At 35.3% G+C, this 13,506-nt stretch overlaps 1 protein-coding gene and 1 pseudogene across 1 annotated transcript; one reads left to right on the forward strand and one right to left on the reverse strand.

Annotated features, from left to right (window-relative positions):
• Positions 1 to 401: 401 nt before the first annotated feature.
• LOC133694660 (mitochondrial Rho GTPase 1-like) lies at positions 402 to 6,936 on the forward strand. The gene is made up of 15 exons (XM_062116287.1): positions 402 to 550; positions 648 to 862; positions 1,558 to 1,690; positions 2,000 to 2,149; positions 2,593 to 2,769; positions 3,162 to 3,428; positions 3,533 to 3,601; positions 3,776 to 3,831; positions 4,085 to 4,166; positions 4,657 to 4,868; positions 4,983 to 5,052; positions 5,172 to 5,284; positions 5,651 to 5,801; positions 6,227 to 6,413; positions 6,641 to 6,936. Exons 2-15 carry the CDS (start codon positions 648 to 650, stop codon positions 6,712 to 6,714), a joined length of 1,956 nt encoding a protein of 651 aa, XP_061972271.1. The 5' UTR covers positions 402 to 550; the 3' UTR covers positions 6,715 to 6,936.
• Positions 6,869 to 9,946, reverse strand: LOC133694661 (cyclin-P3-1-like; annotated as a pseudogene).
• Between the last annotated feature and the right edge of the window lie 3,560 nt (positions 9,947 to 13,506).

The following is a 13,506-nucleotide window of genomic DNA, read 5'->3' on the forward strand; positions in this document are numbered from 1 at the left end:
ATTTAATGCGTTTTTGAAAAAACACAAACGCTAACGCGTTGCCAAACGGACTCTTCCTCTGGTGGTATCCCCTCTACCTTATCCATGAAACAAAAGCACAAGGTATTTATCTTAAACATCTCCACCCTCACTTCTCCACTCTATTTACCAGCTTGACCACTCTAATCAACTGCTTTTCACTTAATACTTCTTTTTTTTTTCAAAATTTTTTTTTTAAAAAATATATTTTTTATTTTAAATTAATATTTTTTTAGTATTTTTAAATTATTTTGATATGTTAAAAAAATTTAAAAATAAAAATATTATTTTGATATATTTAAAGTTAAAAAAAATTTAAAAATAACGTCAACAATGTGCTTTTTCTCCTTTTTTTCACGCATTTTCACCCTTGATAAAACAGATATTTACACTTTTGCCACTCCAACAACCACCAAATTTCATTTTTGCCACTGTAGATCAATTTTCCTTTGATAAACCACCTCTGATTCTTCTTTTTTGAGCTTCCAATTTTTCTCATTACTTAAATCCCTAATTTACCCTCCAAATCCAGGTTTTTTCACCGTTTTTCCATTCTCATTGCTGTTTTGATTAGTTAGGGTTTTGGGTGTTTGGTTTCTGATTGAACTGGTTGTATTTTTGTCGTTTAGATGGCGAAAGCAGCGACGGCGGCCAATCCAGGAGTTAAAAGTGGAGTGAGAATCGTTGTGGCCGGAGACCGAGGCACCGGCAAGTCTAGTTTGATTGTCACTGCTATCTCCGAAACTTTTCCGTCGAGTGTTCCGCCGGTTCTTCCACCTACACGGATGCCTGATGATTTTTACCCTGACCGCGTTCCAATCACCATCATCGATACCCCATCTAAGTATTTTACTCTCTCTCTATGTAAAAATATATTTTAATATGCGTATTAGTTAGTTTAATTTGCTAAAAATAGCTGAGTATTTGTATTGTTTTGATTGTATTTTTAGCTGATAATTAATTTAGGGTTATGGCTTAGTTAATTTGCTATGGTGTATTTGGCTTTGGGATAATGGAAAGAATGGGAATCTTTTAATGCTGTTATAGAAAGTGTGGAGATTTTGTGAATGTCCTTTTAAAATCTATTTGTGGACTATGTTTGGACTGGTGGATTTTTTGGGGTGAAGTTGAGGTACTCTGATTAGTGGGTTTTCATGGTTTTTGAAATCCAGAAGGCTAAAATCAACTCTTGAAGTGTAAAAAAAGAAAAAAAAATCAAGCTTTGTGGAATATATTTTGTTTTTGGGTAAGTTTGTTTTCGGTTGTTGATTATTATGTGTGGTAAAGAGGAAACATTCATTTGAGTTTAGCGTATTTTGTTGGCCTCCAAGATGGGAAGAGCTGTATGTTTACTGGGTTGGGTATGTCCTGTGAATGAACCCCAGGAGATCTTTTTGGGAAGGATCAATGAATGTTGGAAATGAGGTTCCACATTCATTCCATTTTTCTTGGTTGGGAGGAGGAGGTGCAATGCCACTTTTTGTTTAAAGTAACAGTGTGAGGTAAATAAGGAATGATCATTTGTTCTGTGTGTTTCAGAGTGGAGGATGCCAGTAAAGTAGCTGAAGAATTGAAGCGAGCTGATGCAGTTGTTCTTACATATGCATGTGACAGGCCAGAGACTCTTGATCGTTTGAGTACCTTTTGGCTTCCTGAGCTTCGTCAATTAGAGGTTTCTATTCTTTGTTTTCATGTGTGTGTGTGTCTCTTCTGTCATTTTATTGCCAGTAAATCTGTAAAGACCTGTCCTTAATTTGTGAAGAGATCTTTCCAATGACAAACAATAGACTTTTTTTTTCCAGCCAGATCCTACTAATTCATGTGTTGTAAGCAGAAATCTTTATGACAAGTTTTCATCTACAATCAAAAGTCATTTGTAGCAACTGGAACCTTGTAGCTGTTTTTCTTAGGAATATCTTTCATTCTAGTTTGTTGGTGGAGCAAAGCGTATGCTTTTGATGGTAACGTGGATGATGAACAGGTGAAGGTACCAGTTATAGTGGTGGGTTGTAAGTTGGATTTAAGAGACGAGAACCAGCAAGTGAGCTTGGAGCAAGTAATGTCACCAATAATGCAACAGTTCCGGGAGATCGAAACTTGTATCGAGTGTTCGGCATTCAAACATATTCAGGTATCCTGTTTGCTGAATTACTTTAATAGATGCTATGGTGTGAATCTTTTGGAGTTATCTAATCTGACCATTACAGTGCAATATTGTTTTCTGAATCCTTTTCCGTAATTTAGTTTCACCATTGCAGTGTAACATTGTTTTAACAGTATGCACAGTTTGCACTTTGAAGGTCTTTTCCGGCACCTGTAATCATTGTATGTCAAGCTTCGTTATGATTCCTCAATGGGAAGTTCCTAATACTGTTTGGAGTTTTCTCCTTGTATTGATAACACTTTTTTTCCATGATGCATGAGTTTCAAACCAAAGATGACTAGTATCTATTTTGTTTTATTCTAATCCTTGAATCAGTTAGATGGATTACATTGGCATGCGGTTTTTGTTGGTAACCTTGGGGTTTTGGAATTAACAATTGAATTTCTGATTTTGGTTTCCTTTTTCTACAGATTCCTGAGGTTTTCTACTATGCACAAAAAGCAGTGCTTCACCCAACTGGTCCATTATTTGATCAGGAATCACAAACTTTGAAGCCCAGGTGTGTTAGGGCCTTGAAGCGTATATTCATTCTTTGTGATCTTGATAGGGATGGTGCCCTTAGCGATGCCGAGTTAAATGAATTTCAGGTTTGTATTCATGTTATTATATTATTCTTCTTTTTTCGCAATTTTGGTGGGCATGGAGTTGGATTTTGAATCTTGTTATATATATATATATATTATTCCATTGCTTGGCATTTATTTCTAGCTGCACAAACTTGAGTTTGTAATATCCCAAACGAGTCTTCATGGTCTTAAGATTTTTTGTTATCTTGTCATTAGCCTTATAAGCTACAATGTCTTAAGAACATGGTTAACTGGCATATTCTTTTGTGCTTTGTGAGGAGAGAAGTGCAAGCCCAAAGCTTAAAGTCTAGCAAGGGGATGGGTTGGGCATAGTTGGTATTTTCAATGCTCAAATATTATAAGTTACAATGTCTTGTGCTTAGGGTTTGTGAAGGATCTAATAGCTTTAACAGGTCAAATGCTTCAACGCTCCATTGCAACCTTCTGAGATAATAGGTGTCAAGAGGGTTGTGGAAGAAAAGTTGCCTGGTGGAGGAGTCAGTGGTATGGGTGTCAATGACTGTGGCCTTACACTGACGGGATTCCTCTTTCTCCATGCATTATTCATAGAAAAAGGGCGCCTTGAGACAACATGGACTGTACTTAGGAAATTTGGGTACAACAATGATATCAAACTTTCTGATGAATTAATTCCCACATTCAAACTAGCTCCTGATCAGGTAATACTGGTTCAAAAGAACTTATTTGATGGTCTTTCTGTGGTTCTTTTTCTAGTATCCACTGTTTGTATTAAACCACTTATTTTTTGTTGTCATTTTTTCAGAGTGTAGAACTCACCAGTGAAGCTGTCGAGTACTTGAGAAATATCTATGAACTGTTTGACAGTGATGGTGTATGTTTCAGTCTGTGCTTTTATCATTATTCATTATTAAGCTCTTAAAAGTGTAGTTAACTAAGCTTCGTTATATTTTAAGCTCTTATATCTACACTACTATAAGTTGTACTCTGTCAGCTTGCTAAGTAATTCTGAATTCTCAAAACCTCACTAATGAAAATGTACTGCCAGGATAACAACTTGCGACCTGCAGAACTAGAAGATATTTTCTCCACTGCACCGGAAAGGTACTGTATTTTTTTTATTTTTTTTGTAAAATTGCTGTCATGTTGTGTCTCTTAATAATTTGCAACCATCTACTGTCAACCTTTTTTTTTTTTCCTGTCATTTGTCTTAAAGAGCAAACCAGCATGTTAGATCTATCTTTAATCAACTCAAGCTCCAACCCTACTATCTAATTTCTTCTCATATGAGTTTTCAACTTTTTGCTGTTGATTTGAATTTTTTTTGTTGCATTAACACTTGGCTTTTCAACTTCAGCCCGTGGGAGGAACCTCCATATAAAGATGCTGCAGAGAAAACTGCATTGGGTGGGCTTTCAGCTAATGCTTTTTTGTCAGAGGTATCTCTCACTCTCCCTCTGAGTGCATGAGTGAGTGCACTCATGTAGGTGCGATGTGTGTTGGGTGTGAGTGAAGTTGGCTGTCTTTCCTTTCCTTATGTACAATTCTTTTCATGCATGTATCATGCCTGAGTGATATGATTTAAGGTCTTAAAAGTTTAGAGTATATGGGATATGTGACAAACATCAGTAATGGAATTTGTTAATCAATCTAACATTGACTTTTTTGACAAAATAAAAGGTACCTGTTTGAATATTTGGAATATTAATTTCATGACAAGTGTGTTTACTTACTGACAAATATGCATTCCAGGGGGCTTTGTGACTTTTCTTAAAAGTTCAAGAGTGCATGGGATATGTGACAAACATCAGCATTGGAATTCATTAATCAATCAAACATTGACTTTTTTGACAAAAAGTACCTGTTGGAATATTTGGAATGTTAATTTCATGACAAGTGTGTTTACTTACTAACAAATACGTATTCCAGTGGGCCCTTATGACTCTTCTAGATCCATCTAGAGCTGTGGAGAATCTGATTTACATCGGATATTCTGGTGATCCTTCTGCTGCTGTCCGCTTGACAAGGAGAAGACGTTTAGATCGCAAGAAGAAACAGTCAGACAGAAATGTTTTCCATTGCTTTGTCTTTGGACCGAAAAAATCTGGAAAGTCTGCGTTAGTGAATTCTTTTATTGGAAGGTTCATCTCTACCCATCTCAGAGAAACTTATATAAATTATGTTTATTTATGTTTGTATTCTTCCTGGTAATTTTTTTTTCATGGTTAATGTTAGCTTGTTAATTTTGTATTCAGACCTTTTTATGATAGTTATGCTCCAACTGCTGAAGAAATTTACGCAGTTAATGTTGTCGATCTACCCGGTGTAAGTGTTATTGAAGTAGTCAGAATATGTTTTGGTTCTTACTTTGGATTCTTTACGTTATCTAATTGCTCCAAGGCTCGCTTTTGTCTCCAATTGAATCCCCAACTCTGTGTTTGCAGGGAATAAAGAAAACCCTTGTGTTGAGAGAGATTCCTGATGATGGAGTTAAGAAACTCTTGTCAAATAAGGAGTCTTTGGCATCATGCGACATAGCAGTGTTTGTCTATGACAGGTAAGCAGAGTGGTGTCTGATGAATTCAGTTTAGTCACCTCTTTTAAGGTTACATTTTTTAATTTTATGGTATGTGAATTTGAGAGGTAGCCTGCTGTGAGTTTGTCTGTTCAAAACTTCAATTTCCTACTTTGCTTGCTATTGATGGGTTATTGATTGGATATATTTAATTTTGTGTGTGAATAAAAGTCTTAAAAAGATCATATGCTGATGTCGTCATGGCTTTCTCATAGGAGAATTTACCCTTCCAACATAGCTAGGAACCTCAACCAAAGGTTTCCCATGGCTGAGAATGTAATGTGAACTTGTTGCTTTGCAATTTCATTAATACATTCAGTCCATTTAATGTATCAAATGTTATTGCAGTTCTGATCAGTCCTCATGGAAGAGAGCGACAGAATTGCTTGTGGATGTTGCCAGCCATAGTGAGGATACTGGATATGAGGTGCCATGCCTAATTGTGGCAGCTAAAGATGATCTGAACTCATTTCCAATGGCAATACAGGAATCTACCAGGGCAGTTACTTCTTTGCTGATTCTATTTCATGGTTGTAGATTATGTACAAAAGTTGAAGTTGACTTTATCAATTTTTTGTCATGAATTTTCTGTTTGTGCTTTTGGTTCATAACCCTTTGCTTTATCAGAAAGTCTTGAGATTTCTCTAGTTCGGCTGGTAATACATGACTAGCTAATAATGATCTATGATTATGGAGGCCTTGTTCTTCACAGTTAGATTATAGTTGGTTGTGAATAAGTATAAATTGCAGTTGGATGTTAGTAAGTATCAATTGCAAGTTGCCTGTTTGCCTGCTGGGCAGTAATTCCCCCTCCTCTCTTTGAAGATTGTTCAGCAGTTCTTGTTGGGATCCAAAAGTAATTGGATGGACTATTGATTCTGAAAGTAGAACAATGCCCTTAATTGCAATTATTTGATTTTGCAGGTTAGTCAAGATATGGGAATAGAGGCTCCTATCCCCATCAGTTCAAAGATGGGCGACACCAATAATGTGTTCCGTAGGATAGTAACTGCTGCTGAGCACCCGCATTTGAGCATTCCTGAAACTGAAGCAGGGAGAAGTCGCAAGCAATATAATCGACTTGTCAACCGCTCTCTCATGTTTGTTTCAGGTATGTTGATATTAAATCGAATTCAGGATGACCACAGTGAAATTTACTCAATTACTGACTAACATTTGAACAAAATATCTCCTCTTGTTACTTGTTTTAGATGATTGTTTCATCTTTCATCTTGCTACCGCTCTATGTTTGTAGGGAAAAAACCAATTTATTGCTGTTAAATGATGTCTTTCTCATTGATCATCTACCATATTCATGATTTTGTTTCACCATTCCAGTTGGAGCTGCGGTGGCCATTGTTGGGCTCGCAGCTTACCGAGTATATGCTGCGAGAAAGAACTCTTCTGGTTGAAGAATGAAGATTCACCCATTAATGAGATGCAACTCACGCATTTGCCTGTAGAGGATTTGCAATATAACTAATCTGTTCTTTTGATTCGCCTTCCAACTCATTTGCCATCCATTAGGGTTTTATCAGTTTCGATTGGAAAAAAATGCAACAGATGTAACATGAAACCAGTTGTTGTGCAGGGCTTGTGCAATAATAAAAATTTTGCTACATATTTTGTTGATATGATCACTGTCGATGGTTTTTCTTGCCTTGACACCATGTGTCAGGATGATAGTGAGTTTTTGCTATTTGCATATTTAGGATTCTTTTACTTTACTTCAGTAATAATGTACTCGGTTGCATGCCAAATTCTTCTTGCTTGGAAGAAGGAAGGGTGCTTCCACCATGGTTTTGTTCCTGTAGCCTGCAATTCTGGACGCATGTTTCCCCTCATCTTTGTTTTGCCGGCCTTTGAACCCACAGGCTTGGATCAGCCTGTCCATCCTTGTAACTGCCACTTTCATTTTCTAGTTTCAAACAGCAGTTCATGAATGCTTCGGCTGTAACCTGGAGCCTGAAATCCAAAGTGAACAAGAATCTCATCTCCATTCTATTCATTTCTCCGGTGCTTACACCTCCAATCCTGGCATAATAGGCATTGTCGTAACACCTGCAAGTTTGAGTGAATCAGTGAACAAAGAGGTTTCATGGCAAGCCTAATGCTGTATAGGATGTAAATATTGTGTGGACGATTTCCACATGCTATACCCACTGAAACTGATTAGTAAGAATAGCCACTTTCTCCATTGTTGTTAGGCCCAGCTCAGGTTTGACTCGATTGAGAGTATAGGTCATTGGTCAATTTGGATTAATCTCAAAACAATGTTCTGAATAAAAATTGTTAAAAATTAAATGATGTTGTTTTGGACACATTAAAAAAAATTCCAAGTTGATGGGCTAGGTCTCATCTAGGTTTGGTTGGGCTAATTAAATTGTTGGTTGACTTGGTAAGCCATACAGGTTTCATTGAGTCAATACCCAAGTTCGAAAGTAAAACTGACCCAAGCTAGATCCTGAGTTAATAGGTCTCCAAATCAAACTCGGCTATGCCGGATCATGTTTAACAACTATGCCTTTCTCCTCTTTTACAATGCTCTCTTGAAGATTTATGATTTCCAAGTAGTGTGTTACTTTTCATAAGAGGAAGTTTGCTACCGGAAAATTAATTGACTGTTTTAAATTTCTTCTTTTTGACGCACCACCATTTCTTCCTTAACTCATGAAATCGACTCGACTCGACTCTTTATGAGTAAGCCATGCTGGCGAGGCCATCCAACTGTCGACCAGAATAGTTCAGTATTCCCTGTTCTAACGACGATCAATTTCACTCCTGCTTCCCACTTCCCTACCTCCACTCATTCTTTCATTGAGGTTCACAAAAGACGAACTATTTACTAGCAACCAGAGAAAACTTGTAGGCACGCGTTTAAAACACTGTAAACCACTCTGTCTCATAGAACCAAATTCTGCAAGACACCTTCTTTCAACCTTCTAACTACGTCTTGCATGCCATGTATATAGAAGTCAGCAGCTGAAACACTTAAGACAGCAGTCTGGATACACTCCATTGATTCAGACCCAGTTTCAATAGCACTAAAGGATCATCATTAGCAGTGATACACAGCTCTGTTGTTACCTTAACGTGGGATTCGACATGAACACCATTATACCAATAAACCATCGGTTTATTGATATAATGGTATTGATGCAAGTTGTTCTGATGTTGCGTATCTGCCATAACTGTACTTCATAGATAGCCTTGAAAGAATATTTATGGAGCGATAGTACAGGGCTAAGCCCATAAAAAAACTTGAGCCGTGTCGAGTGATGGTGGAGCTAATGAATAACTCATAGCTTTTGATTCGACCAGGATCGTGTTTAGATTTGACTAAGAGGTTCCAAAAACCTAGTTTTATAGGAGGGTTGACTATCTATAAATAGCCGGGGCTTGGAAGACCTCTAAATTAGACTTGGAAGGTGCAATTCGGGTTTTTCTCTTTTTATTTTTGGATTGTCTAGTTTATTTAGGACTTTAATTGTTTTTTCCTTTCTAATCATTTATTGTGTGATATTTCACGAAATAAGAGGATAAGAAATAATGAAATCCACCTATTGACTGCCTAATGACATGACCCTGAAGGATAAGTTAAGCATTTCTAAATCTACAGCAAAACAAGCACTTAGGGAAGCGAACAGGGTAAATAAATATTAAAGAATTCTTGGTTTTAATCATGCAAGTACTTACTCATCATCCAAAAATTTTGCAGCTACCATGATGCTTGTAATCAGAAGACGGTGTGCGTTTAGGGAAGTAAGATGGCCATCCGTTAGTTGAAGGAACTTGTTGATGTATATGTAAGCAACAACAAGGCAAGAACTGCTGCATCCTGAGTACTTGAATATGCGTTCGATATACTGCTTAATGCTCAAGGTGGGTGATCTTGTTCCATGGAAGATTGTAATAACATCTTTTCTAGCTGTGTTTAACAGCTCTTCGTTCTTTTGAATGGATCTCTCTAAAACAGATGCAATAAGCAGCAATACCTGTGGAGTTCCTGAAGCCCCTCTACTGGATTCATCTAATAAACCCAAAGCCATGCAAGTTTCTGATTCAGCAGCCATGCCATTGAGCACCAAATTTGCCATTCTGAATCAAAGCTGGTAAATTAGTTAAAACAAAACAATGGAGCTAACAGTGCTTACAAGTAATTGAAAAGCATGCTGTAAGGATTAGCATTGAACCATATTTAAGCTGGCCTCTCTCTCTGAAAATTATTCGTATAAGAACTTGGGTTCAGCCTACCTGTATAGGTATAATCTGAGCCAAAATTAGAGATAAACCTGTAGTGTATCTTACTTATGTGACCTTAGGAATTAAAAAAAAGACTCTATTCCAAGAGATCAGCCGATAGGGAAGCCTTTACACTGCACTATAAAAGTTTCTAAAAGACTAGCAGCATAAAGGAATGCTCCACTATTATGCACTAAGGTACTTGTGCAGCACACAAGGAGAAAAAACAGAACATAGATGTAGATTCCAGGTGTAGTAGGTGTATCAGGATAAAGTCTTAGGAGAAGTCATAACTTTTTGGAAAGTTGTTCCTGCCTTGCTGCTTGTTGAAGGAAAAGAAACAGATTAGAGTTCTTATTTTCTTTCGTGTTTTTGATAATTAGTGAGGTATCTGTTGATCCTTTTGGATACCACAACAGCCCTCCACTGGTTTTGGCATGTCGAGCTAAGGGTCTGTACTTTTTCGGCTTAGTTGCCCGAAGGTGAGTATTGAACCGAGACAAGTTGAATTTCAATCATAGTTGTCAAACCCGACTTAAAAACTGATCTAACAACAAATTTGTTTTTTTCAATCAAGTTTGAATTAGTTTTAACTAGGTTAATTAAATCCTTAAAAAACTAATTATGTCAACTAAGTTTAACCGAGTCAATGCTGGTTCAATTAGAAACCCGAACAAATCAGACTCCAAATCTATGTTTTATAAATCAACCCACCGACACAAGCCAAACTTAATAACTATGATTTCAATCAGAACACTACATGGATTAGCATATTGGAGTTTTAATGTAACTTATGGGGGCAAAGACAACGTATTTCTTGTCATCAAAAAATCAATTGGAAACTTTACTTATTAGAAAGACAGGAAACCTTTAATTCCTAATGTAGTAATTAACCATGGTAATGTAGTAATTAACCATGGTAACTTGGGCATCAAATATTTTGATTTTATTAATTTAATTTCAAATATAGTCGATGCTAGACAATGTCACCCCATCTATTATTAGTAGTAGGTAAAAGATTTTGTTTAATTTACATAAAAAGTGTAAATGTTGTGATATAAGGAGTAAAAATAAGACTCAATCCATAATAAAACGAGATTTTCGTATGAAATTGTAATAAATTCCCTCCACTTCTTTTTTTATACAAATTAGTGAAATATTATGGTAAAATTTATTATGATTCAAAGCTAAGTTATGCATGATGTTTTCTGTGTATGTGTTTTTTAATTAAAAATATATTAAAATAATGTTTATTTTTCTAGAAATTTTTTAAAACTTTTGATATAATACTTTAAAATTATCAAAAAAATACATAACAAAACATTGATTTAATGTCTTTTCAAGGAAGAAATTAATTTGAAAAACATTAAAAAAAATGAATTGAACCGTATTACCAAACAAAACATAAATCAAAATATTGTGACTTGTTATCAATAAAGAAGTAACAGAAAAGTCAGACCATTAACAGAACTGCAACATGAACACCAATGGAATCACTTAAGTTCAAGATTGGCTCCTAGGAATCAATTTCTCATGCTGGACACAGACTGATTGGCACTGTAGGAGCAAATGGGGACAAAGCAAGAGAACAGTTGTTGTCTGGACCAGAGAGTTCAATATTCTTTAAAAATGGAACAAGGAATTTTCTAAGCAATGCCATGAATATTTGATTTGAGCATAGAATATTGTAGTTATCCAACCTGTTCTGTCCAAATCCATGAACACATCAAAACCTGGATACATTAAATTTGCTTCAATTTTGTAGTTACATATAGTTTTCGAAGCACCAACTTGGGATCCTAATTAATCAATCAATTGTTGACTATATCATCAGAGATATTATATTATTGGCCTTCAACATAATTAGAATGTTGAGATTCTCTAAATTAATTAATTTCATGGTGGCCTAATTTGTTTATTAATTAGCACTACATTTTCGTTTCCATGAGAGAAATTGACAACTCAACCACTGTGGACAGACACCATAAAATCCAATACGAGCTGTCCGTAGCTCGGTGTCATAATTACGTGCATTTCTTACATAAATAAAAACGACTTAATTAGATATAAAGATGATTTCGAGTTATAATTAAACACCTTTGGATCTAATACTTGTTATACGTACTATCTTCTAAATTTAGGGTTTTTTCCCCCCAAGGGTTACCCCTACTATAAGTCACCGACCCACCAGCATAAACAATCTTCAACTAGACCCTTATTCCATAGGCCCACGCATATTCATAAAATGAAAGACTGATTTAGCACCCATGTGGTTTCAAACGTAAGCCTTTGCTTCTGATTACAGAGGCAAATATATATCGATATATTACAAGTTTCTGTTTTTTTTTTCCTGAAAGACCAGTGATGAGTTCTTGTCAAAATCGCACCCATCCATTTACATATATATTGAGTAATGATTTCCTTGGCTAATAACAGAGCATGAACACACACACACCTGGTGTTGAACTGTTAATTTCTTGATGATATATGTATATTTGTGTATGTCAACCTTCCCGAACACACATGCACACCTGGTGTTGAACTGTTAATTTCTTGATGATATATGCTTATATTTGTGTATGTCAACCTTCCCATCACTTGTCTGATCTCTAACAATCCAGCACTAAAAAATGGTGTCATCTTTAGAGATATGGCTTCCAATTGATCATTCATAATTTGTAGTCTTTCTTTCACTTGATAGAGATGCATCACCAATAATATTTCTTGATATATATATATCTTCGTCAATATAAATATATAATTACCTCATCATCACTTTTCCTGGAAATAAAATAAGTAATTTCCTCCATAGTTATATATTTTTTTTAACCTCCATCTTCGAAGCTGAATCAAGGATTCAGAGATCACAATTTATATGAGAAAATGGAATTTAATTGTTCAATCATGATTCAGACCCAATTCTCTGTACTGTTTCCAATTAATCATACATAAATCTCTTCAATTTGTCATCATTAAGGCGCACTAATTAATTGTTATTCTTTAACAAGGATGTTGGGGTGGCTCTTGTGGGGTTGATTCAGGACGTAAGGATAAAATTTATTGATTATTGATTGATTGAACAAGTTATATATTTTGAATCAATCATAAGAAAAAAAGTATTTTAAACCTTGATTTCGATGTTTAATATGATCCAATGAATATAAGTTAAAGAATATTTTTTTAAAAAATAATGTGATAGTAAAGAATTTGAGATTTGTATAAAATGCAGGTTTCGAGTTTGAATTAGGACATGCATTTTTTATAAAAATCTAAAATAATTAGGGTTTTATTTGTTCACCTAGATTCATAAAATATGCTTTGTGGGGGTAGGGTTTTCTTGAATAAAAAAAAAATTGAAAAACATAATTTTTATTTTAAGTATATAATTAGCCTAGCTATTCGCTTAATTACATCTACCTATTGTACTTAAAAAAAACATAAACAATAATATCAAAACAAACAACAAAAAAAAACATTATTCCTTTCAAAATTATTATAGTTTTATAGCAATGTGATTAATTTGTAACTTTTCAGGGAGAAATTAAATCCAATGATCAAACACCTTCATTATCAAGAAATTGACCCTCCCCCTTCTTGATTTGAAAAGGTAAGATAGAGAGAGGACCAATTTCAGACTTCCACGCCTACACCATTTACAATGTCAAACGATTGTACTAACTAAATGATGGTTTTTAAAACATTATTAAAAAGATAATATATAATAATATCATTCTCAAGAAGAACAAAAAAAAATTACATCACGATTTTTTGCTTTGATTTGTTCTTGGATAACTCTTAAAGTCTCAAGTTCAGGTATGATGAGTAATTTTATGAACCACCCCCTAGCTCGAATAACCAAACCATGGCGGCCGTAGAAAAAAGAAAAGAAAAGGAATATCCACAAGTAACGGGTCAATGAAGACACCATGGCATTGCAGCTGAATTAATATATAAAAACACAC

This window comes from Populus nigra, chromosome 5, assembly GCF_951802175.1.
Source record: "Populus nigra chromosome 5, ddPopNigr1.1, whole genome shotgun sequence".
Lineage (NCBI taxonomy): Eukaryota > Viridiplantae > Streptophyta > Magnoliopsida > Malpighiales > Salicaceae > Populus > Populus nigra.

Excerpts from the sequence above, each read along its gene's own strand:
- LOC133694660 (XM_062116287.1), top strand. The coding sequence starts at position 648 with ATGGCGAAAGCAGCGACGGCGGCCAATCCAGGAGTTAAAAGTGGAGTG. Across the intron at positions 3,602-3,775 it reads AACTGTTTGACAGTGATGGT|GATAACAACTTGCGACCTGC; the intron begins GTATGTTTCAGT and ends ATGTACTGCCAG. Across the intron at positions 5,053-5,171 it reads ATGTTGTCGATCTACCCGGT|GGAATAAAGAAAACCCTTGT; the intron begins GTAAGTGTTATT and ends CTGTGTTTGCAG.